The 25650-nt window shown below is 45.0% G+C and overlaps 1 protein-coding gene across 6 annotated transcripts in view; it reads right to left on the bottom strand.

Moving 5' to 3' along the window:
- Positions 1–25650, bottom strand: part of LOC129851184 (voltage-dependent calcium channel subunit alpha-2/delta-2-like) — a 460295-nt gene that overhangs the window by 415849 nt on the left and 18796 nt on the right. For all 6 annotated transcript variants that reach the window (XM_055917548.1, XM_055917549.1, XM_055917550.1 and 3 more), the window contains exon 2: positions 23532–23613. In XM_055917548.1, coding sequence (XP_055773523.1) covers positions 23532–23613 — 82 coding nt within the window. The remainder of the gene's footprint in view (positions 1–23531; positions 23614–25650) is intronic.

The following is a 25650-nucleotide window of genomic DNA, read 5'->3' as shown; positions in this document are numbered from 1 at the left end:
CAGTACGGACATTGCAATTTATTGCCCTGGCCATATCTGCAGTCCTCATGTCTCCTTGCAGCATGCCTAAGACACGTTCACGCAGATGAACAGGGACCCTGGGCATCTTTCTTTTGGTGTTTTTCAGAGTCAGTAGAAAGGCCTCTTTAGTGTTCTGAAGTTTTCATAACTGTGACCTTAATTTCCTACCGTCTGTAAGCTGTTAGTGTCTGAGCGACCGTTCACAGGTGCTTGTTCATTAATTGTTTATGGTTCATTGAACAAGCATGGGAAACTGTGTTTAAACTCTTTACAATGAAGATCTGTGAAGTTATTTGGATTTTTACGAATTATCTTTGAAAACATCCTGAAAAAGGGACGTTTCTTTTTTTGCTGAGTTTATATGATTCCGTATGTGTTACTTCATAGTTCTGAAGAAGTATAGTATTCATAGTTTTGATGTCTTCACTATTAATCTACAATGTAGAAAATATATATAAAAAAAAAAGTTAAACCCTTGAATGAGTAGGTGTGTCCAAACTTTTGAATGGTACTGGATATACATTTGAAGTCGGAAGATTACTTACACTTAGGTTGGAGTCATTAAATCTCGTTTTTCAACCACTCCACAAATGTCTTGTTAACAAACTATAGTTTTGGCAAGTCGGTTAGGACATCTTCTTTGTGCGTAACAAGTAATTTTCCCAAAAATTGATTACAGACAGATTATTTCACTTCTAAATCACTGTATCACAATTCCAGTGGGTCAGAAGTTTAAAAAAACTATGTAAACAGCTTGGAAAAATCCAGAAAATTATGTGACGGTTTTAGAAGCTTCTGATAGGCTAATTGACATCATTTGAGTCAATTGGAGGTGTACCTGTGGATGTATTTCACGGCCTACCTTCAAACTCAGTGCCTCTTTGCTTGACATCATTGGAAAACCAAATTAAATCAGCCAAGAAAATAAATTGTAGACCCCCACAAGTCTGGATCATCCTTGGGAGAAATTTCCAAATTCCTGAAGGTACCACGTTCATCTGTATAAACAATAGTACCAAGTATAAACACCATGGGACCATGCAGCCATCAGACCGCTCAGGAAGGAGACCCGTTCTGTCTCCTAGAGATGAACGTACTTTGGTGCAAAAAGTGCAAATCAATCCCAGAACAACAGCAAAGGACCTTGTGAAGATGCTGGAGGAAACAGGTACAAAAGTATCTATATCCACAGTAAAACGAGTCCTATATCGAAAGGCCGCTCAGCAAGGAAGAAGCCACTGCTCCAAAACTACCATAAAAAAAGCCAGACTATGGTTTGCAACTGCACATGGGGACAAAGATAGTAACTTTTTGGAGAAATGTCCTCTGGTCTGATGAAACAGAAATAGAACTGTTTGGCCGTAATGACCATCGTTATTTTTGGAGGAAAAAGGTGGAGGCTTGCAAGCCGAAGAACACCATCCAAACCGTGAAGCATTGAGGTGGCAGCATCATGTTGTGGGGGTGCTTTGTTGCAGGAGGGACTGGTGGACTTCACAAAATAGATGGCATCATGAGGAAGGACAATTATGTGGATATATTGAAGCAACATCTCAAGACATCCGTCAGGAAGTTAAAGCTTGGTCGCAAATGGGTCTTCCAAAATAGCTTAAGGACAACAAAGTCAATGTATTGGAGTGGCCATCACAAAGCCCTGACCTCAATCCTATAGAAAATCTGTGGGCAGAACTGAAAAAGTGTGTGTTAGCCAGGAGGCCTACAAACCTGACTCAGTTACACCAGCTCTGTCAGGAGAAATGGGCCAACATTCACCCAACTTATTGTGTGAAGCTTGTGGAAGGCTACCCGAAACGTTTGACCCAAGTTAAACAATTTAAAGGCAGTGCTACCAAATACTAATTGAGTGTTTGTAAACTTCTGACCCACTGGGAATGTGATGAAAGAAATAAAAGCTGAAATAAATCATTATCTCTACTATTACTCTGACATTTAACATTCTTAAAATAAAGTGGTGATCTTAACTGACCTAAGACAGGGAATTTTTACTTGGATTAAATGACAGGAATTGTGAAAGCCTGAGTTTAAATGTATTTGGCTAAGGTGTATGTAAACTTCCGACTTCAACTGTATATATATTTCCTCCTAATATTGTACAATCATTGTGTCGCTTCATTGGCCTGGGCTACTGTTTTGTTTAAATTCAAGACCAGGTGTGTATGTAAACAAGGTGTATGTAAACTTCCGACTTCAACTGTATGTGTGTGTGTGTGTATACTCTCTTCTCTGTATTTGTTGAAGGATCAGTGAATCTGAAGTCTTCTAATTTGAATTCTCTCTGATCCTGGTCTTCCCACACACATTCCCCTGGGCTTAATACTGGAGCTCAATGTTCCCTTGGGCTTCATACTGCAGCTCAATGTTCCCCTGGGCTTAATACTGGAGCTCAATGTTCCCTGGGCTTCATACTGCAGCTCAATGTTCCCCTGGGCTTCATACTGCAGCTCAGTGTTCCCCCTGGGCTTCATACTGCAGCTCAATGTTCCCCAGGGCTTCATACTGCAGCTCAGTGTTCCCCCTGGGCTTCATACTGCAGCTCAATGTTCCCCAGGGCTTCATACTGCAGCTCAATGTTCCCCTGGGCTTAATACTGGAGCTCAATGTTCCCTGGGCTTCATACTGCAGCTCAATGTTCCCCTGGGCTTAATACTGGAGCTCAATGTTCCCTGGGCTTCATACTGCAGCTCAATGTTCCCCTGGGCTTCATACTGCAGCTCAGTGTTCCCCTGGGCTTCATAATGGAGCTCAGTGTTTCCCCAGGGCTTCATAATGCAGCTCAGTGTTTCCCCTGGGCTTCATACTGCAGCTCAGTATTTCCCCTGGGCTTCATAATGGAGCTCAGTGTTTCCCCTGGGCTTCATACTGCAGCTCAGTGTTTGCCCAGGGCTTCATAATGGAGCTCAGTGTTTCCCCAGCGCTTCATAATGCAGCTCATTGTTTCCCCAGCGCTTCATACTGGAGCCTAGTGTTTCCCCAGGGCTTCATAATGCAGCTCAGTGTTTCCCCTGGGCTTCATACTGGAGCCTAGTGTTTCCCCAGGGCTTCATAATGCAGCTCATTGTTTCCCCTGTGCTTCATACTGGAGCCTAGTGTTTCCCCAGGGCTTCATAATGCAGCTCAGTGTTCCCCTGGGCTTCATACTGGAGCCTAGTGTTTCCCCAGGGCTTCATAATGCAGCTCAGTGTTTCCCCTGGGCTTCATAATGCAGCTCAGTGTTTCCCCTGGGCTTCATAATGGAGCTCAGTGTTTCCCCTGGACTTCATACTACAGCTCAGTGTTTCCCCAGGGCTTCATAATGCAGCTCAGTGTTTCCCCAGGGCTTCATAATGGAGCTCAGTGTTTCCCCGGCGCTTCATAATGCAGCTCATTGTTTCCCCTGGGCTTCATACTGGAGCCTAATGTTTCCCCAGGGCTTCATAATGCAGCTCAGTGTTTCCCCTGGGCTTCATAATGCAGCTCAGTGTTTCCCCTGGGCTTCATACTTCAGCTCAGTGTTTCTTCCTCACAGACAAACTAGGAGGAGAGACTAGGACCAGCCCAGTCTGCCACTCCCAGGCTATATTCCATAACCATGGTTAAGAGACCAGGAGAGAGGGATGAGAGAGAAAAGAGAGGAAGAGGGAGGTAGAGAGGCCCAGTGCAGCGCTGTATGTTGTATATTATTGATACTGTGCCAGTGCATATGGGGTTAAGGAGCCGTCATGTGTATGAGGCTAAATGATTCATGCTGATTAGGGCCTTCTTATTGAAATGAATTAAGAGCCCAACATATGTTACAGTGCTTTGCAGTTTAAGAATCTCTCTAGAAAAGGGGGTGAACAAATGGCCATAACTGTGTGTGTGTGTGTGTGTGCCTGCGTGTGTGCGTGTGTGTTTGTGTTTTCTGAACAACTCTAGAGTTACTGTAGCCCAGCCCATGGTGATAGTGTGTGGGTGTAATCCTACGGTATGATTCTCAAAACAGGTCTGACTAAGCCTGAGGATATGAAAAGAATGCCAGTGTCCACCACAGCACAGTAGCCTCTCTCAGAACAGAACAGATCACAGCAATGAGGATTATAATGAGGAAGAGAGAAACAGAAGAGCATCCTTCCTCCCTCATTAGAGGCTCTCTCTCTCTCTCCATTATCTCGTTCTATCTATTCTCTCTCTTTCTATTCTCTCTCTCTATTATCTCTCTCTCGCTCTCAAATCATGCATCTCTAATGATGTCTCTATAAATATGCCCACATTCTCCAAATATCTGTTCTTGCTGTCAAATCATCCATCCATACCCTCACACAAATCCCCTCCTATTCTAAAAACACCTACCCTCTCTCTCATTCATCAGTCTACCCCTGATATTTAAACCTTCAATATCGACCCTACTTCTCTCTCTCACCAAGCACATCCTCTCTGCCCTTTCTCTCCTTCACTAAATACCCACAATCGCTCTGCTTGAAAATCTCAACCAAGAGGCACAGAATAGATCACATTAAATTCAACTTCCTCCCTTCACTCTCTCAGCGTAAGACAAACCAAAAATATTTGCAGACTCTTTACTGTGATTTTTTTTAAACTCTGAGAATAAACTACTCATTGGGAGGAAAGGGGCGTGAAGGGAGGCAATCTTGTTACCAGCCGGCATAGCCCTGGGAAGATTTCTATCAGACACACGTATAGAGAGAGGCATCCATTTAGAAAATGTCTTTTCTAGGCACGCTGGGCCATTTAGCACACCCTGTGACAACTCCTGTTTTGGGCTGTGATAAATATTTTTTCACACCAACTATCGTGCATGCACACAGTCCTTAGACTAACACATACACACTAAGTACCTTGCTCAAGAGCACATCGACAGACTTTTCACCTAGTCGGCTCGGGGGATTCGAACCTGCAACCTTTCGGTTACTGGCCCAACACTATTAACTGTTAGGCTACCTGCCGCCAGTATTCACTGAAACAGATGAGACTAACTAGTCTTGACTAATAGTTACCATTCCCACAACATACACTCAATCTCATTCCTTCTGACAGCACAAACACAAACTAATACACATGCTGTATTTGCTTATGCAAATTCACACATATTCCTATTCAATGAATATTGACACAAACTAGGAACATCAAAGCCTGTATTTCAGTGAGTAAATAGCAACAGACCAAATTGTATTTCTCTGTAAGACAATGCAAATAATCTTTGTATCGAGCTACGTCAGAGCAACCAACACATCCCCATGCCAATCAACAACAGCCATCATCGCTCCGCCCACCCAAACACCTAAACCATTTAGCCACCACCACTAGCACTGACAGAGGAACAGAAACAGAAACAAGAGGCCAGATGTGTGTCGTCTCTAGAGTTCATAAACAGGAGGCCAGATGTGTGTCGTCCCTAGAGTACAGAAACAGGAGGCCAGATGTGTGTCCTCTCTAGAGTACAGAAACAGGAGGCCAGATGTGTGTCGTCCCTAGAGTTCATAAACAGGAGGCCAGATGTGTGTCGTCTCTAGAGTTCATAAACAGGAGGCCAGATGTGTGTCGTCTCTAGAGTACAGAAACAGGAGGCCAGATGTGTGTCGTCTCTAGAGTACAGAAACAGGAGGCCAGATGTGTGTCGTCCCTAGAGTTCATAAACAGGAGGCCAGATGTGTGTCGTCCCTAGAGTTCATAAACAGGAGGCCAGATGTGTGTCGTCTCTAGAGTACAGAAACAGGAGGCCAGATGTGTGTCGTCCCTAGAGTTCATAAACAGGAGGCCAGATGTGTGTCGTCTCTAGAGTACAGAAACAGGAGGCCAGATGTGTGTCGTCCCTAAAGTTCATAAACAGGAGGCCAGATGTGTGTCGTCTCTAGAGTACAGAAACAGGAGGCCAGATGTGTGTCGTCTCTAGAGTACAGAAACAGGAGGCCAGATGTGTGTCGTCCCTAGAGTTCAGAAACAGGAGGCCAGATGTGTGTCGTCCCTAGAGTTCATAAACAGGAGGCCAGATGTGTGTCGTCCCTAGAGTTCATAAACAAGAGGCTAGATGTGTGTCGTCCCTAGAGTTCATAAACAGGAGGCCAGATGTGTGTCGTCCCTAGAGTTCATAAACAGGAGGCCAGGTGTGTGTCGTCTCTAGAGTACAGAAACAGGAGGCCAGATGTGTGTCGTCTCTAGAGTTCATAAACAGGAGGCCAGATGTGTGTCGTCTCTAGAGTACAGAAACAGGAGGCCAGATGTGTGTCGTCCCTAGAGTTCAGAAACAGGAGGCCAGATGTGTGTCGTCCCTAGAGTTCATAAACAGGAGGCCAGATGTGTGTCGTCCCTAGAGTTCATAAACAAGAGGCCAGATGTGTGTCGTCCCTAGAGTTCATAAACAGGAGGCCAGATGTGTGTCGTCCCTAGAGTTCATAAACAGGAGGCCAGATGTGTGTCGTCTCTAGAGTACAGAAACAGGAGGACAGATGTGTGTCGTCTCTAGAGTACAGAAACAGAAGGCCAGATGTGTGTCGTCTCTAGAGTTCATAAACAGGAGGCCAGATGTGTGTCGTCTCTAGAGTACAGAAACAGGAGGCCAGATGTGTGTCGTCTCTAGAGTACAGAAACAGGAGGCCAGATGTGTGTCGTCCCTAGAGTTCATAAACAGGAGGCCAGATGTGTGTCGTCCCTAGAGTTCATAAACAGGAGGCCAGATGTGTGTCGTCTCTAGAGTACAGAAACAGGAGGCCAGATGTGTGTCGTCCCTAGAGTTCATAAACAGGAGGCCAGATGTGTGTCGTCTCTAGAGTACAGAAACAGGAGGCCAGATGTGTGTCGTCCCTAAAGTTCATAAACAGGAGGCCAGATGTGTGTCGTCTCTAGAGTTCATAAACAGGAGGCCAGATGTGTGTCGTCTCTAGAGTACAGAAACAGGAGGCCAGATGTGTGTCGTCCCTAGAGTTCAGAAACAGGAGGCCAGATGTGTGTCGTCCCTAGAGTTCATAAACAGGAGGCCAGATGTGTGTCGTCCCTAGAGTTCATAAACAAGAGGCCAGATGTGTGTCGTCCCTAGAGTTCATAAACAGGAGGCCAGGTGTGTGTCGTCTCTAGAGTACAGAAACATGAGGCCAGATGTGTGTCGTCTCTAGAGTTCATAAACAGGAGGCCAGATGTGTGTCGTCTCTAGAGTACAGAAACAGGAGGCCAGATGTGTGTCGTCCCTAGAGTTCAGAAACAGGAGGCCAGATGTGTGTCGTCCCTAGAGTTCATAAACAGGAGGCCAGATGTGTGTCGTCCCTAGAGTTCATAAACAAGAGGCCAGATGTGTGTCGTCCCTAGAGTTCATAAACAGGAGGCCAGATGTGTGTCGTCCCTAGAGTTCATAAACAGGAGGCCAGATGTGTGTCGTCTCTAGAGTACAGAAACAGGAGGACAGATGTGTGTTGTCTCTACAGAATCAGGAACAGGAGGCCAGATGTGTGTCGTCTCTACAGAATCAGAAACAGAAGGCCAGATGTGTGTCGTCTCTAGAGTACAGAAACAGAAACAGTAGGCCAGATGTGTGCCGTCTCTACAGAATCAGGAACAGGAGGCCAGATGTGTGTCGTCTCTACAGAATTAGAAACAGGAGGCCAGATGTGTGTCGTCTCTAGAGTACAGAAACAGGAGGCCAGATGTTTGTCGTCTCTAGAGTACAGAAACAGGAGGCCAGATGTGTGTCGTCTCTAGAGTACAGAAACAGGAGGCCAGATGTGTGTCGTCTCTAGAGTACAGAAACAGGAGGCCAGATGTGTGTCGTCTCTAGAGTACAGAAACAGGAGGCCAAATGTGTGTCGTCTCTAGAGTACAGAAACAGGAGGCCAGATGTGTGTCGTCTCTAGAGTACAGAAACAGGAGGCCAGATGTGTGTCGTCTCTAGAGTACAGAAACAGGAGGCCAGATGTGTGTCATCTCTAGAGTACAGAAACAGGAGGACAGACGTGTGTCGTCTCTAGAGTACAGAAACAGGAGGCCAGATGTGTGTCGTCCCTAGAGTACAGAAACAGGAGGCCAGATGTGTGTCGTCTCTAGAGTACAGAAACAGGAGGCCAGATGTGTGTCGTCTCTAGAGTTCATAAACAGGAGGCCCAATGTGTGTCGTCTCTAGAGTACAGAAACAGGAGGCCAGATGTGTGTCGTCCCTAAAGTTCATAAACAGGAGGCCAGATGTGTGTCGTCTCTAGAGTACAGAAACAGGAGGCCAGATGTGTGTCGTCTCTAGAGTACAGAAACAGGAGACCAGATGTGTGTCGTCCCTAGAGTTCAGAAACAGGAGGCCAGATGTGTGTCGTCCCTAGAGTTCATAAACAGGAGGCCAGATGTGTGTCGTCCCTAGAGTTCATAAACAAGAGGCTAGATGTGTGTCGTCCCTAGAGTTCATAAACAGGAGGCCAGATGTGTGTCGTCCCTAGAGTTCATAAACAGGAGGCCAGGTGTGTGTCGTCTCTAGAGTACAGAAACAGGAGGCCAGATGTGTGTCGTCTCTAGAGTTCATAAACAGGAGGCCAGATGTGTGTCGTCTCTAGAGTACAGAAACAGGAGGCCAGATGTGTGTCGTCCCTAGAGTTCAGAAACAGGAGGCCAGATGTGTGTCGTCCCTAGAGTTCATAAACAGGAGGCCAGATGTGTGTCGTCCCTAGAGTTCATAAACAAGAGGCCAGATGTGTGTCGTCCCTAGAGTTCATAAACAGGAGGCCAGATGTGTGTCGTCCCTAGAGTTCATAAACAGGAGGCCAGATGTGTGTCGTCTCTAGAGTACAGAAACAGGAGGACAGATGTGTGTCGTCTCTAGAGTACAGAAACAGAAGGCCAGATGTGTGTCGTCTCTAGAGTTCATAAACAGGAGGCCAGATGTGTGTCGTCTCTAGAGTACAGAAACAGGAGGCCAGATGTGTGTCGTCTCTAGAGTACAGAAACAGGAGGCCAGATGTGTGTCGTCCCTAGAGTTCATAAACAGGAGGCCAGATGTGTGTCGTCCCTAGAGTTCATAAACAGGAGGCCAGATGTGTGTCGTCTCTAGAGTACAGAAACAGGAGGCCAGATGTGTGTCGTCCCTAGAGTTCATAAACAGGAGGCCAGATGTGTGTCGTCTCTAGAGTACAGAAACAGGAGGCCAGATGTGTGTCGTCCCTAAAGTTCATAAACAGGAGGCCAGATGTGTGTCGTCTCTAGAGTTCATAAACAGGAGGCCAGATGTGTGTCGTCTCTAGAGTACAGAAACAGGAGGCCAGATGTGTGTCGTCCCTAGAGTTCAGAAACAGGAGGCCAGATGTGTGTCGTCCCTAGAGTTCATAAACAGGAGGCCAGATGTGTGTCGTCCCTAGAGTTCATAAACAAGAGGCCAGATGTGTGTCGTCCCTAGAGTTCATAAACAGGAGGCCAGGTGTGTGTCGTCTCTAGAGTACAGAAACAGGAGGCCAGATGTGTGTCGTCTCTAGAGTTCATAAACAGGAGGCCAGATGTGTGTCGTCTCTAGAGTACAGAAACAGGAGGCCAGATGTGTGTCGTCCCTAGAGTTCAGAAACAGGAGGCCAGATGTGTGTCGTCCCTAGAGTTCATAAACAGGAGGCCAGATGTGTGTCGTCCCTAGAGTTCATAAACAAGAGGCCAGATGTGTGTCGTCCCTAGAGTTCATAAACAGGAGGCCAGATGTGTGTCGTCCCTAGAGTTCATAAACAGGAGGCCAGATGTGTGTCGTCTCTAGAGTACAGAAACAGGAGGACAGATGTGTGTCGTCTCTACAGAATCAGGAACAGGAGGCCAGATGTGTGTCGTCTCTACAGAATCAGAAACAGAAGGCCAGATGTGTGTCGTCTCTAGAGTACAGAAACAGAAACAGGAGGCCAGATGTGTGCCGTCTCTACAGAATCAGGAACAGGAGGCCAGATGTGTGTCGTCTCTACAGAATTAGAAACAGGAGGCCAGATGTGTGTCGTCTCTAGAGTACAGAAACAGGAGGCCAGATGTTTGTCGTCTCTAGAGTACAGAAATAGGAGGCCAGATGTGTGTCGTCTCTAGAGTACAGAAACAGGAGGCCAGATGTGTGTCGTCTCTAGAGTACAGAAACAGGAGGCCAGATGTGTGTCGTCTCTAGAGTACAGAAACAGGAGGCCAAATGTGTGTCGTCTCTAGAGTACAGAAACAGGAGGCCAGATGTGTGTCGTCTCTAGAGTACAGAAACAGGAGGCCAGATGTGTGTCGTCTCTAGAGTACAGAAACAGGAGGCCAGATGTGTGTCATCTCTAGAGTACAGAAACAGGAGGACAGACGTGTGTCGTCTCTAGAGTACAGAAACAGGAGGCCAGATGTGTGTCGTCCCTAGAGTACAGAAACAGGAGGCCAGATGTGTGTCGTCTCTGGAGTACAGAAACAGGAGGCCAGATGTGTGTCGTCTCTAGAGTTCATAAACAGGAGGCCCAATGTGTGTCGTCTCTAGAGTACAGAAACAGGAGGTCAAATGTGTGTCGTCTCTAGAATACAGAAACAGAACTAGGAGGCCAGATGTGTGCCGTCTCTAGAGTACAGAAACAGGTGGCCAGATGTGTGTTGTCTCTAGAGTACAGAAACAGGAGGCCAGATGTGTGTCGTCTCTAGAGTACAGAAACAGGAGGCCAGATGTGTGTCGTCTCTAGAGTACAGAAACAGGAGGCCAGATGTGTGTCGTCTCTACAGAATCAGAAACAGGAGGACAGATGTGTGCCGTCTCTAGAATACAGAAACAGAAACAGGAGGCCAGATGTGTGTCGTCTCTAGAGTACAGAAACAGGAGGCCAGATGTGTGTCGTCTCTAGAGTTCATAAACAGGAGGCCCAATGTGTGTCGTCTCTAGTGTACAGAAACAGGAGGCCAGATGTGTGTCGTCTCTAGAGTACAGAAACAGGAGGCCAGATGTGTGTCGTCCCTAGAGTTCAGAAACAGGAGGCCAGATGTGTGTCGTCCCTAGAGTTCATAAACAGGAGGCCAGATGTGTGTCGTCCCTAGAGTTCATAAACAAGAGGCTAGATGTGTGTCGTCCCTAGAGTTCATAAACAGGAGGCCAGATGTGTGTCGTCCCTAGAGTTCATAAACAGGAGGCCAGGTGTGTGTCGTCTCTAGAGTACAGAAACAGGAGGCCAGATGTGTGTCGTCTCTAGAGTTCATAAACAGGAGGCCAGATGTGTGTCGTCTCTAGAGTACAGAAACAGGAGGCCAGATGTGTGTCGTCCCTAGAGTTCAGAAACAGGAGGCCAGATGTGTGTCGTCCCTAGAGTTCATAAACAGGAGGCCAGATGTGTGTCGTCCCTAGAGTTCATAAACAGGAGGCCAGATGTGTGTCGTCTCTAGAGTACAGAAACAGGAGGACAGATGTATGTCGTCTCTAGAGTACAGAAACAGAAGGCCAGATGTGTGTCGTCTCTAGAGTACAGAAACAGGAGGCCAGATGTGTGTCGTCCCTAGAGTTCATAAACAGGAGGCCAGATGTGTGTCGTCCCTAGAGTTCATAAACAGGAGGCCAGATGTGTGTCGTCTCTAGAGTACAGAAACAGGAGGCCAGATGTGTGTCGTCCCTAGAGTTCATAAACAGGAGGCCAGATGTGTGTCGTCTCTAGAGTACAGAAACAGGAGGCCAGATGTGTGTCGTCCCTAAAGTTCATAAACAGGAGGCCAGATGTGTGTCGTCTCTAGAGTTCATAAACAGGAGGCCAGATGTGTGTCGTCTCTAGAGTACAGAAACAGGTTTCCAGATGTGTGTCGTCCCTAGAGTTCAGAAACAGGAGGCCAGATGTGTGTCGTCCCTAGAGTTCATAAACAGGAGGCCAGATGTGTGTCGTCCCTAGAGTTCATAAACAAGAGGCCAGATGTGTGTCGTCCCTAGAGTTCATAAACAGGAGGCCAGATGTGTGTCGTCTCTAGAGTTCATAAACAGGAGGCCAGATGTGTGTCGTCTCTAGAGTACAGAAACAGGAGGCCAGATGTGTGTCGTCCCTAGAGTTCAGAAACAGGAGGCCAGATGTGTGTCGTCCCTAGAGTTCATAAACAGGAGGCCAGATGTGTGTCGTCCCTAGAGTTCATAAACAAGAGGCCAGATGTGTGTCGTCCCTAGAGTTCATAAACAGGAGGCCAGATGTGTGTCGTCCCTAGAGTTCATAAACAGGAGGCCAGATGTGTGTCGTCTCTAGAGTACAGAAACAGGAGGACAGATGTGTGTCGTCTCTACAGAATCAGGAACAGGAGGCCAGATGTGTGTCGTCTCTACAGAATCAGAAACAGAAGGCCAGATGTGTGTCGTCTCTAGAGTACAGAAACAGAAACAGGAGGCCAGATGTGTGCCGTCTCTACAGAATCAGGAACAGGAGGCCAGATGTGTGTCGTCTCTACAGAATTAGAAACAGGAGGCCAGATGTGTGTCGTCTCTAGAGTACAGAAACAGGAGGCCAGATGTTTGTCGTCTCTAGAGTACAGAAACAGGAGGCCAGATGTGTGTCGTCTCTAGAGTACAGAAACAGGAGGCCAGATGTGTGTCGTCTCTAGAGTACAGAAACAGGAGGCCAGATGTGTGTCGTCTCTAGAGTACAGAAACAGGAGGCCAAATGTGTGTCGTCTCTAGAGTACAGAAACAGGAGGCCAGATGTGTGTCGTCTCTAGAGTACAGAAACAGGAGGCCAGATGTGTGTCGTCTCTAGAGTACAGAAACAGGAGGCCAGATGTGTGTCATCTCTAGAGTACAGAAACAGGAGGACAGACGTGTGTCGTCTCTAGAGTACAGAAACAGGAGGCCAGATGTGTGTCGTCCCTAGAGTACAGAAACAGGAGGCCAGATGTGTGTCGTCTCTAGAGTACAGAAACAGGAGGCCAGATGTGTGTCGTCTCTAGAGTTCATAAACAGGAGGTCAAATGTGTGTCGTCTCTAGAATACAGAAACAGAACTAGGAGGCCAGATGTGTGCCGTCTCTAGAGTACAGAAACAGGTGGCCAGATGTGTGTTGTCTCTAGAGTACAGAAACAGGAGGCCAGATGTGTGTCGTCTCTAGAGTACAGAAACAGGAGGCCAGATGTGTGTCGTCTCTAGAGTACAGAAACAGGAGGCCAGATGTGTGTCGTCTCTACAGAATCAGAAACAGGAGGACAGATGTGTGCCGTCTCTAGAATACAGAAACAGAAACAGGAGGCCAGATGTGTGTCGTCTCTAGAGTACAGAAACAGGAGGCCAGATGTGTGTCCTCTCTAGAGTACAGAAACAGGAGGCCAGATGTGTGTCCTCTCTAGAGTACAGAAACAGGAGGCCAGATGTGTGTTGTCTCTAGAGTACAGAAACAGAAACAGGAGGCCAGATGTGTGTCGTCTCTAGAATACAGAAACAGAAACAGGAGGACAGATGTGTGCCGTCTCTAGAATACAGAAACAGAACTAGGAGGCCAGATGTGTGTCGTCTCTAGAATACAGAAACAGAACTAGGAGGCCAGATGTGTGTCGTCTCTACAGAATCAGAAACAGGAGGACAGATGTGTGCCGTCTCTAGAATACAGAAACAGAAACAGGAGGCCAGATGTGTGTCGTCTCTAGAGTACAGAAACAGGAGGCCAGATGTGTGTCCTCTCTAGAGTACAGAAACAGGAGGCCAGATGTGTGTCCTCTCTAGAGTACAGAAACAGGAGGCCAGATGTGTGTTGTCTCTAGAGTACAGAAACAGAAACAGGAGGACAGATGTGTGTCGTCCTTAGAGTACAGAAACAGGAGGCCAGATGTGTGTCGTCTCTACAGAATCAGAAACAGGAGGACAGATGTGTGCCGTCTCTAGAATACAGAAACAGGAGGCCAGATGTGTGTCGTCTCTAGAGTACAGAAACAGGGGGCCAGATGTGTGTCCTCTCTAGAGTACAGAAACAGGAGGCCAGATGTGTGTCCTCTCTAGAGTACAGAAACAGGAGGCCAGATGTGTGTTGTCTCTAGAGTACAGAAACAGAAACAGGAGGCCAGATGTGTGTCGTCTCTAGAATACAGAAACAGAAACAGGAGGACAGATGTGTGCCGTCTCTAGAATACAGAAACAGAACTAGGAGGCCAGATGTGTGTCGTCTCTACAGAATCAGAAACAGGAGGACAGATGTGTGCCGTCTCTAGAATACAGAAACAGAAACAGGAGGCCAGATGTGTGTCGTCTCTAGAGTACAGAAACAGGAGGCCAGATGTGTGTCCTCTCTAGAGTACAGAAACAGGAGGCCAGATGTGTGTCCTCTCTAGAGTACAGAAACAGGAGGCCAGATGTGTGTTGTCTCTAGAGTACAGAAACAGAAACAGGAGGACAGATGTGTGTCGTCCTTAGAGTACAGAAACAGGATGCCAGATGTGTGTCGTCTCTAGAATACAGAAACAGAAACAGGAGGCCAGATGTGTGTCGTCTCTAGAGTACAGAAACAGAAACAGGAGGCCAGATGTGTGTCGTCTCTAGAACACAGAAACAGAAACAGGAGGACAGATGTATGTCCTCTCTAGAGTACAGAAACAGGAGGCCAGATGTGTGTCGTCTCTAGAGTACAGAAACAGGAGGCCAGATGTGTGTAGTCTCTAGAGTTCATAAACAGGAGGCCAGATGTGTGTCGTCTCTAGAGTTCATAAACAGGAGGCCAGATGTGTGTCGTCTCTAGAGTACAGAAACAGTAGGCCAGATGTGTGTCGTCTCTAGAGTTCATAAACAGGAGGCCAGATGTGTGTCGTCTCTAGAGTTCATAAACAGGAGGCCAGATGTGTGTCGTCTCTAGAGTACAGAAACAGGAGGCCAGATGTGTGTCGTCTCTAGAGTACAAAAACAGGAGGCCAGATGTGTGTCGTCTCTAGAGTACAGAAACAGGAGGCCAGATGTGTGTCGTCTCTAGAGTACAGAAACAGGAGGCCAGATGTGTGTCGTTTCTACAGAATCAGAAACAGGAGGCCAGATGTGTGTCGTCTCTAGAGTTCATAAACAGGAGGCCAGATGTGTGTTGTCTCTAGAGTACAGAAACAGGAGTTCAAATGTGTGTTGTCTCTAGAGTACAGAAACAGGAGGCCAGATGTGTGTCGTCTCTAGAGTACAGAAACAGGAGGCCAGATGTGTGTCGTTTCTACAGAATCAGAAACAGGAGGCCAGATGTGTGTCGTCTCTAGAGTTCATAAACAGGAGGCCAGATGTGTGTTGTCTCTAGAGTACAGAAACAGGAGTTCAAATGTGTGTTGTCTCTAGAGTACAGAAACAGGAGGCCAGATGTGTGTCGTCTCTAGAGTACAGAAACAGGAGGCCAGATGTGTGTCGTCTCTACAGAGTCAGAAACAGGAGGCCAGATGTGTGTCGTCTCTAGAGTTCATAAACAGGAGGCCAGATGTGTGTCGTCTCTAGAGTTCATACACAGGAGGCCAGATGTGTGTCGTCTCTAAAGTTCAGTACATACTGTAGATACTGTAAACACACGGCTGGTGTTGATTCCATTTGGACTAGAAGCAATACAACAGTAGACCTAGATTCAGAGAGAGAGAGAGAGAGAGAGAGAGAGAGAGAGAGAGAGAGAGAGAGAGAGAGAGAGAGAGAGAGAGAGAGAAAGAGAGAGAATAGAGAACAGAAGAAAAAAATAGAGAATAGAGAAGAGAGAGAATAGAGAGAGAAAGAGAAAGAGAGAATAGAAAATAAAAATAAAAAGAGAGAATAGAGCGAGAGAGAGAGAATAGAAAATAAAAATAAAAAGAGAGAATAGAGTGAGAGAGAATAGGGAGAGAGAGCATCTAATGAGGATGCTCCTTTTGTTTCTCTCTTCCACATTATTACCCTCATTGCTGTGATCTGATCTGTTCTGCTGTGAGAGAGATAGAGATAGACCCATATTTATGGTTATTTATTTTAACTTGTGTGCTTTAACCATTTGTACATTGTTACAACACTGTATATACATAATATGACATTTGTAATGTCTTTATTGTTTTGAAACTTCTGTATGTGTAATGTTTACTGTTAATTTTCATTGTTTGTTTCACTTTTGTGTATTGTCTACCTCACTTGCTTTGGCAATGTTAACACATGTTTCCCATGCCAATAAAGCCCCTTGAATTGAATTGAATTGAATTGATAGAGAGAGAGCAAGAGAGCGACAGAGAGAGAGGAGAAAGAGAGAGAGAGAGAGAGAAAGAGAGAATAGAAAATAAAAATAAAAAGAGAGAATAGAGAGAAAGAGAATAGAGAGAGAGAGCATCTAATGAGGATGCTATTTTCTGTTTGCCTCTTCCTCATTATTATCCTCATTGCGGTGATCTGATCTGTTCTGTTCTGAAAGGTTGCTGTGAGAGAGAGAAATATATATAGAGAGAGCAAGAGAGTGACAGAGAGAAAGAGAGAGAAAGAAAAAGAGAGAGAAAAAGAGAGAGAAAGAGAGAGAGAGAAAGAGAGAGAGAGACAGAGAGAGAGAAAGAGAGAGAGAGAAAGAGAGAGAGAGAGAGAGAGAGAGAGAGAGAGAGAGAGAGAGAGAGAGAGAGAGAAAGAGAAACAGAAAGAAAAAGAGAGAGAGAGAGAGATAGAGAGAGAGAGAGAGAGAGAGAGAGAGAGAGAGAGAGAGAGAGAGAGAGAGAGAGAGAGAGAGAGAGAGAGAGAGAGAGAGAGAGAGAGAGAGAGAGAGAGAGAGAGAGAGAGAGAGAGAGGCTTTGAGGGGACTCCTATGGTAGGTACACCTATAGCTCATCTCTTGGCAGTAGTACCGTAGACTACTTTATCATTAAGAAATGCTATAGATGGAAGGAATGTAGTGTGGAATCCTACCAAAAAACTATTAGGCAACAACAAATTCAATCCCTTTTAGTCAACTTCCCGGACAAAATGTTCCACTGTAATAGTGAAGGTGTAAAGTTGGCAGTAGAAAATCTAAATAGTATACTTGACCTCTCAGCTTCCCCGTCAAATCTAAAAATTTCAAACAAAAAACCGAAGAAAATGAACAACAATGACAAATGGTTTGATGAAGAATGCAAAAACCTAAGAAAGAAATTGAGAAACCTGTCCAACCAAAAACATAGAGACCCAGAAAACCTGAGTCTACGCCTTCACTATGGTGAATCACTAAAACAATACAGAAATACATTACGGAAAAAGAAGGTACAGTACGTCAGAAATCATCTCGATGTAATTGAAGAATCCATAGACTCTAGCCAATTCTGGGGAAATTGGAAAACACTAAACAAACAACAACATGAATAATTACAGTGTGTCTATCCAAAATGGAGATGTATCGGTAAACTTCAATCTTTTTGGATCTATAACAAAGAACAAACAGCAAAAACATATACATGATCAAATACAAATCTTTGAATCAACTATTAAAGACGACCAGAACACACTGGATTATCCAATGACCTTGAAAGAACTACAGGACAAAATAAAAACCATCCAACACAAAAAGGCCTGTGGTGTTGATGGTATCCTCAATGAAATGATCAAATATACAGACAACAAATTACAATTGACAATACTTAAACTCTTTAACATCATCCTTAGCTCTGGCATCTTCCCAAATAGTTGGAACCAAGGACTGATCACCCCAATCCACAAATATGGAGACAAATTTGACCCCAATAACTACCGTGGGGTATGCGTCAACAGCAACCCTGGGAAAACCCTCTACATTACCATAAATAGCAGACTCGTACATTTTCTCAGCGAAAACAGTGTACTGAGCAAATGTCAAATTGGCTTTTAACCAAATTATCATACGGCAGACCAAGTATTCACTCTGCACACCCTAATTGACAAACAAACAAACCAAAACAAAGGCAATATCTTCTCATGCTTTGTTGATTTCAAAAAATCCTTTGACTCAATTTGGCATGAGGGTCTGCTATACAAATGGATAGAAAGTGGTGTTGGGGGGAAAAACAGACATTATAAAATCCATGTACACAAACAACAAGTGCATGGTTAAAATAGGCGAAAAACACACACATTTCTTCCCACAGTGCCGTGGGATGAGACAGGGATGCAGCTTAAGCCTCACCCTCTTCAACATATACATCAACAAATTGGCGAGGGCACTAGAACGTGTGATGGATGAATCAGAATTAGTTGGGTAACATAGATAATTAAGATGTTTTATTTGCATAATATGCTTATGTGAGATACTTGTCATTAGAATGTATCCCTTTGGACTATAGTGTTGGCAGTTGCACTTTTCCCTCTAGGGCTCAGTCACTTGGGGCCCAGAGAGGGTAGAGGTCAGGCTTGTCTTTCACATGTCCCTGGTGCTATGCAGAATATCAGAAAGGGAAGAGGACAGAATGGAACATTGTCTTCATATGTGAATGTGTCTTTACCTATTCTTAAACCATGTGAAGGGATGGCGTGATTAATGGGGAACCAATTACTTGTCTCCATAATGTCTGTGCGCCAGTCACTCCCTCCTTTTCCCATTGGGGGGAGGTGTATGGCAGTGTCTGGAAACATCGTATGTCCTCTCTGATCTTACACTTATCCTGGGATAGTGTATGACCTAGAGGCTCACTCCCCTCAGTGAGCTTGTCCAGGAGTGGGGTCAAGAGGGGGTTTACTTGAGATTGGCGTATCTAGAGTTGACAATTGATATATGCCATTGGATGAGTTGGTGTTTTTGTACTATGAAGTACCAGGAACGAGATTAGAACCTCGTAATAGGGACCAAACTGAACGATAATTTATAGCGAATGCTATCTGGCTATGGGATACTCCTCTCTCAAGTAAAAGTCTTTCTTTGTGAACAGTTCCTAATATCTGTGGTTTGTCATGTCAACTAGGGGGGTGGATCTTTGCTAAAAAAGATCTCAGTAGCCATTATGTTGACACTCACTGGTTCATTAGAAATAGTGAATTGTTGAAAGTCATTGCTAATGCAAAGCTCTTATTATTAAAGATGTAGTTTAAGTATAACTCTGACTGGTGTGTGAAGTTTGTCTCTCTCCTCATTTGGCAATACAGAAATGAACAACCACAAACGTCTGCAGCAAACGTCTCACCCTACTAGAACCTGAAGTCAAATGTCTACTATTTGCTGATGATCTGGTGCTTCTGTCACCAACCAAGGAGTGTGTACAGCTGCACCTAGATCTTCTGCACAGATTCTGCCAGACCTGGGCCCTGACAGTAAATCTCAGTAAGACCAAAATAATGGTGTTCCAAAAAAGGTCCAGTCGCCAGGAACACAAATACAAATTCCATCTAGACATCGTTGCCCTAGAGCACACAAAAAACGATACATACCTTGGCCTAAACATCAGTGCCACAGGTAACTTTCACAAAGCTGTGAACGATCTGAGAGGCAAGACAAGAAGGGCCTTCTATGCCATCAAAAGGAACATAAAATTTGACTTACCAATTAGGATCTGGCTAAAAAATACCGTTTGCCCTTTATGGATGTGAGGTCTGGGGTCCAGCCATCAACCAAGAATTCACAAAATGAGACAAACACCAAATTGAGACTCTGCTTGCAGAATTCTGCATAAATATTCTCAGTGTACAACGTAAAACACCAAATAATGCATGCAGAGCAGAATTAGGTCGATACCCTCTAATTATCAAAACCAGAAAATAGATTACTAAATTCTACAACCACCTAAAAGGAAGCGATTCCCAAAACTTCCAAAACAAAGTAAAAGCCATCACCCATTTTTTTTTTTTTTCCTTTTGTACTTTAACCATTTGCACATCGTTACAATACTGTATATAGATATAATATGACATTTGAAATGTCTTGATTCTTTTGGAACTTCTGAGAGTGTAATGTTTACTCTTCATTTTCATTGTTTAATTCACTTTTGTATATTATCTACATTTATTTCACCTTTATTTAACCAGGTAGGCTAGTTGAGAACAAGTTCTCATTTAGAACTGTGACCTGGCCAAGATAAAGCAAAGCAGTTCGACACATACAACAACACACATGGAATAAACAAACATACAGTCAATAATACAGTAGAAAAAGTCTATATACAGTGTGTGCAAATGAGGTAGGATAAGGGAGATAAGGCAATAAATAGCCCATGGTGGCGAAGTAATTACAATATAGCAATTTAACACTGGGATGGTAGATGTGCAGAAAATGAATGTGCAAGTAGAGATACTGGGGTACAAAGAACCAAGATAAATAAATACAGTATGGGGATGAGGTAGTTGGATGGGCTATTTACAGATGGGCTGTGTACAGGTGCAGTGATCTGTGAGCTGCTCTGACAGCTGGTGCTTAAAGCTAGTGAGGGAGATATGAGTCTCCAGCTTCAGTGATTTTTTGCAATTTGTTCCAGTCATTGGCAGCAGAGAACTGGAAGGAAAGGCGGCCAAAGGAAGAATTGGCTTTGAGGGTGACCAGTGAGATATACCTGCTGGAGAGTGTGCTACGGGTGGGTGCTGCTATGGTGACCAGTGACCTGAGATAAGGCGGGGCTTTACCTAGCAGAGACTTGTAGATGACCTGGAGCCAGTGGGTTTTGCAGCGAGTATGAAGCGAGGGCCAGCCAACGAGAGCATACAGGTCACAGTGGTGGGTAGTATATGGGGGTTGGTGACAAAACAGATGGCACTGTGATAGACTGCATCCAATTTGTTGAGTAGAGTGTTGGAGGCTATTTTGTAAATCACATCGCCAAAGTCGAGGATCGGTAGGATGGTCAGTTTAGGGTATGTTTGGCAGCATGAGTGAAGGTTGCTTTGTTGTGAAATAGGAAGCCAATTCTAGATTTAATTTTGGATTGGAGATGCTTAATGTGAGTCTGGAAGGAGTGTTTACAGTCTAAACAGACACCTAGGTATTTGTAGTTGTCCAAATATTCCAAGCCAGAACCGTCCGGTTTGACACACTGAACTCTATCAGAGAAGTAGTTGGTGAACCAGGCGAGGCAATCATTTGAGAAACCAAGGCTGTTGATTCTGCCGATAAGAATGTTGTGATTGACAGAGTCGAAAGCCTTGGCCAGGTCGATGAAGACGGCTGCACAGTAATGTCTCTTATCGATGGTGGTTATGATATCGTTTAGGACCTTGAGCGTGGCTGAGGTGCACCCATGACCAGCTCTGAAACCAGATTGCATAGCGGAGAAGGTACAGTGGGATTCAGAATGGTCGGTAATCTGTTTGTTAACTTGGCTTTCGAAGACCTTAGAAAGGCAGGGCGGGATGAACATAGGTCTGTAACAGTTTGGGTCTAGAGTGTCTCCCCCTTTGAAGAGAGGGATGACCGTGGCAGCTTTGCAATTTTTGGGAATCTCAGATGATACGAAAGAGAAGTTGAACAGGCTAGTAATAGGGGTTGCAACATTTTCAGCAGATCATTTTAGAAAGAGAGGGTCCAGATTGTCTAGCCCAGCTGATTTGTAGGGATCCAGATTTTGCAGCTTTTTCAGAACATCAGCTGCCTGGATTTGGGTAAAGGAGAAGCGGGGACGCTTGGGCAAGTTGCTGCAGGGGGGGCAATACTGTTGGCCGGGGTAGGTGTAGCCAGGTGGAAAGCATGGCCAGCCGTAGAAAGATGCTTATTGAAATTATCGATTATCGTAGATTTATCGGTGGTGACAGTGTTTGTTAAACTTCTTATGGATCAAATCTTGTTAGCGGGAACGATTTGACAACATCCGGTGAAATGGCAGAGCGCCAAATTAAAATGTAATTATTAGAAATATTTAACTTTCACACAATCACAAGTGCAATACACCAAAATAAAGCTTAACTTCTTGTTAATCCAGCCACCATGTCAAATTTCAAAAAGACTTTACAGCGAACTCAAACCATGCTATTATCTGAGGACAGCACCCTATCAAACAAACACATGACAATCATATTTCAACCCGCCAGGCGCAACTCAAAACTCAGAAATAACTATATAATTCATGCCTTACCTTTGAAGATCTTCTTCTGTTGGCACTCCAATATGGCCCATCACAAAAGGTCCTTTTGTTCAATTAATTCCGTCGTTATATCCCCAAAATGTCCATTTATTTGGCGCGTTTGATTCAGAAAAACACTGGTTCCAACTCGACCAACATGACTACAAATGATCTAATAAATTACCTGTAATCTTGTTCCAAACATTTCAAACAACTTTCCTAATCCAACTTTAGATATTTTAAAATGTAAATAATCGATCAAATTTAAGACGGGATAAACTGTGTTCAATAGCGGATAAAATCAAAGTGGAGCAAGCTTCAGGTCGTGCGCCCCAAACAAAAAAGTCCACTTGGCTCGACTTCCAGAAAGGAAAGGGCTACTTCTTCATTACTCAAAGGAAAAACATCAACCAATTTCTAAAGACTGTTGACACCTAGTGGAAGCCATAGGAATTGCAATCATATTTCTATTAAAACGGGCTTGCCATAGAAAAATAATGGAAAACAGATTGACCTCAAAAAAATTATTCCCTGGATGGATTGTGCTCTGGGTTTCTTCTGCCAAATCAGTTCTGTTATACTCACAGACATTATTAAAACAGTATTAGAAACTTCAGAGTGTTTTCTATCCAAATCTACTAATAATATGCATATCCTAGCTTCTGGGCCTGAGTAGCAGGCAGTTTACTTTGGGCACGCTTTTCATCCGGACGTGAAAATTCTGCCCCCTATCCCAGAGAGGCTAGACTCAGTGCAGTGGGCAGCTGGGAAGAGGTGCTCTTATTCTCCATGGACTTTACAGTGTCCCAAAATGTTTTGGAATTTGTGCTACAGGATGCAAATTTCTGTTTGAAAAAGCTAGCCTTAGATTTCCTAACTGACTATGTGTATATTGGTTTCTGACTTTCCTGAAAAGTTGCATATCGCGGGGGCTATTCGATGGTCAAGGGCAGTCAAGTCTGGGGTTAACCAAGGGGTATATCTGTTCTTAGTTCTACATTTTGAATGGAGCATGCTTTTTAAGATGGTTAGGAAAGAACTTTTAAAGAATAACCAGGCATCCTCTACTGACGGGATGAGGTCAATATCCTTCCAGGATACCCGAGCTAGGTCGATTAGAAAGGCCTGCTCGCTGAAGTGTTTTAGGGAGCGTTTGACAGTGATGAGGGGTGGTTATTTGACCGCGGACCCATTACGGACGCAGGCAATGAGGCAGTGATCGCTGAGATCCTGGTTGAAGACAGCAGAGGTGTATTTAGAAGGCAAGTTGGTCAGGATGATATCTAAGAGGGTGCCCATGGTTACGGATTTAGGGTTGTACCTGGTAGGTTCCTTGATAATTTGTGTGAGATTGAGGGCGTCTAGCTTAGATTGTAGGACGTCCGGGGTGTTAAGCATATTCAGGTTAAGGTCACCTAACAGTACGAACTCTGAAGATAGATGGTGGGAAATCAATTCACATATGGTGTCCAGGACACAGCTGGGGGCTGAAGGGGGTCTATAACCAGTGGCAACTGTGAGAGACTTGTTTCTGGAAAGGTGCATTTTTAAGAGTAAAAGCTCGAATTGTTTGGGAACAGACCTGGATAGTATGACAGAACTCTGCAGGCTACCTCTGCAGTAGATGCATGGGATCAGATATGATCTTAAACCTCAAATGAAGTACAGTTCCCAGTACTTACCCCTCTTATCTGCTGGGTTCCAGTGACCAACTGTATAGTCTTCTCCAGCTCCTTCTCAATGCGGCCTGCCCAATGCATCATTCTGAAGGAACAAAGACACACAGCTGTAACTTTAATATTCATGCTTTTCATAAATAATATGAGGCTGTAAAAAAGTACATTCCCTTCCCTTGTTTAACCTCTTGTGATGTACTGTACATACTGCATGTGATGTATGTTTGTGTGTGGGGTTACGCGTCTGTCTGTCTGTCTGTCTGTCTGTCTGTCTGTCTGTCTGTCTGTCTGTCCATCTGTGTCTTTCTGTTTTTCTGTCCATCGCCCTCCTCCATCATCCCCTCCTTCCCTCCATAGACACACTTATTTTTTTATCTCCTAGCGTCAGTTTCATTCATCAACATCCCTTTCAGACGTCAATCATCCCAGTAGGGTTCTGGTTGGATGGAGTGTGAGCCTTTGTTCTGAAAGCTGGGCTTGGATCAGTAGCACAGCTTAAAAGGGCATGTAATAAGAAAATACAAATTCAGGTCTGACAGAAGTGCACAATAAGCAGGAGGCGCTCTCAGTGGATGAAGCCAAGTCTGGAATGAAGAGATCAAACATCTGGAGTACCCCACTGTAGATCTCCCACCAAGGCTACAAATGACTGGATCAAGATGTTCACAAGCTGCTGTTCGATCAGCAAGAGTTAGCAACTTAGAGTGGAGGCCCTACCCACCCAGGCATCAACCACCCCCATCTGAAAGACAAATAATTACACTCACATACATAAAATAGATAATTAATGAGTAATAATAAAAAGTAAGTCAAATCAAATCAAATTGTATTTGTCACATGCGCCGAATACAACAGGTGTAGACCTTACAGTGAAATGCTTACTTGCAAGCCCTTAACCAACAAAAAATTGATAATAAAAGTAAGAAATAAATAAACAGCAGCAGTAAAGTAGCAATAGCAAGGTTATATTCAGATGATACTGGTACAGAGTCAATATGCTGGGGCACAACGGTTAGTCGAGGTAATTGAGGTAATATGTACATGTAGGTAGAGTTATTAAAGTGACTATGCATAGATAATAAACAGAGAGTAGCAGCAGCGTAAAAGAGGGGTCTAGGTAGCCCTTGACTAGGGTGGCTGGAGTCCTTGACAATGTTTAGGGCCTTCCTCTGACATCCCCTGGTATAGAGGTCCTGGATGGCAGGAAGCTTGGCCCCAGTGATGTACTGGGCCGAACGCACTAGTGCCTTGTGGTCGGAGGCCGAGCAGTTGCCATACCAGGCAGTGATGTAACCAGTCAGGATGCTCTCGATGGTGCAGCTGAATGACCTTTTGAGGATCTGAGGACCCATGTCTCCTTTAGGGGGAATAGGCTTTGTCGTGCCCTCTTCACGACTGTCTTAGTGTTTGGACCATGATAGTTTGTTGGTAATGTGGACACCAAGGAACTTGAAGCTCTCAATCTGCTCCACTACAGCCCTGTCGATGAGAATGAGGGTGTGCTCTGTCCTCCTTTTCCTTCAGTCCACAATCATCTCCTTTGTGTTGATCACGTTGAGGGAGAGGGTGTTGTCCTGGCACCACACAGCCAGGTCTCTGACCTCCTCCCTATAGGCTGTCTCATCGTTGTCGGTGATCAGGCCTACCACTGTTGTGTCATCGGCAACTTGACGCTGGTGTTGGAGTCGTGCCTGGCCATGCAGTCATGAGTGCACAGGGAGTACAGGAGGGCAATAAGCACGCACCCCTGAGGGGCCCCCGTGTTGAGGATCAGCATGGCGAATGTGTTGTTACCTACCCTTACCACCTGGGGGCGGCCTATCAGGAAGTTCAGGATCCAGTTGCAGAGGGAGGTGTTTAGTCCTAGTGTCCTTAGCTTATTGATGAGCTTAGAGAGCACTATGGTGTTGAATGCTGAGCTGTAGTCAATGAATAGCATTCTCACATCGGTGTTCCTTTTGTCCAGATGGGAAAGGGCAGTGTTGAGTGCAATAGAGATTGCATCATCTGTGAATCTGTTGGGGCGGTATGCAAATTGGAGTGGGTCTAGGGTTTCTGGGATAATGGTGTTGATGTGAGCCATGACCAGCCTTTCAAAGCACTTCATGGCTACAGACGTGAGTGC

This window comes from Salvelinus fontinalis, chromosome 3 (genome assembly GCF_029448725.1).
Source record: "Salvelinus fontinalis isolate EN_2023a chromosome 3, ASM2944872v1, whole genome shotgun sequence".
In the NCBI taxonomy this organism is placed as follows: Eukaryota; Metazoa; Chordata; class Actinopteri; order Salmoniformes; family Salmonidae; genus Salvelinus; species Salvelinus fontinalis.
The sequence above is the reverse complement of the archived record's forward strand: the minus strand, read 5'-3'. Positions and strand labels throughout refer to the sequence as shown.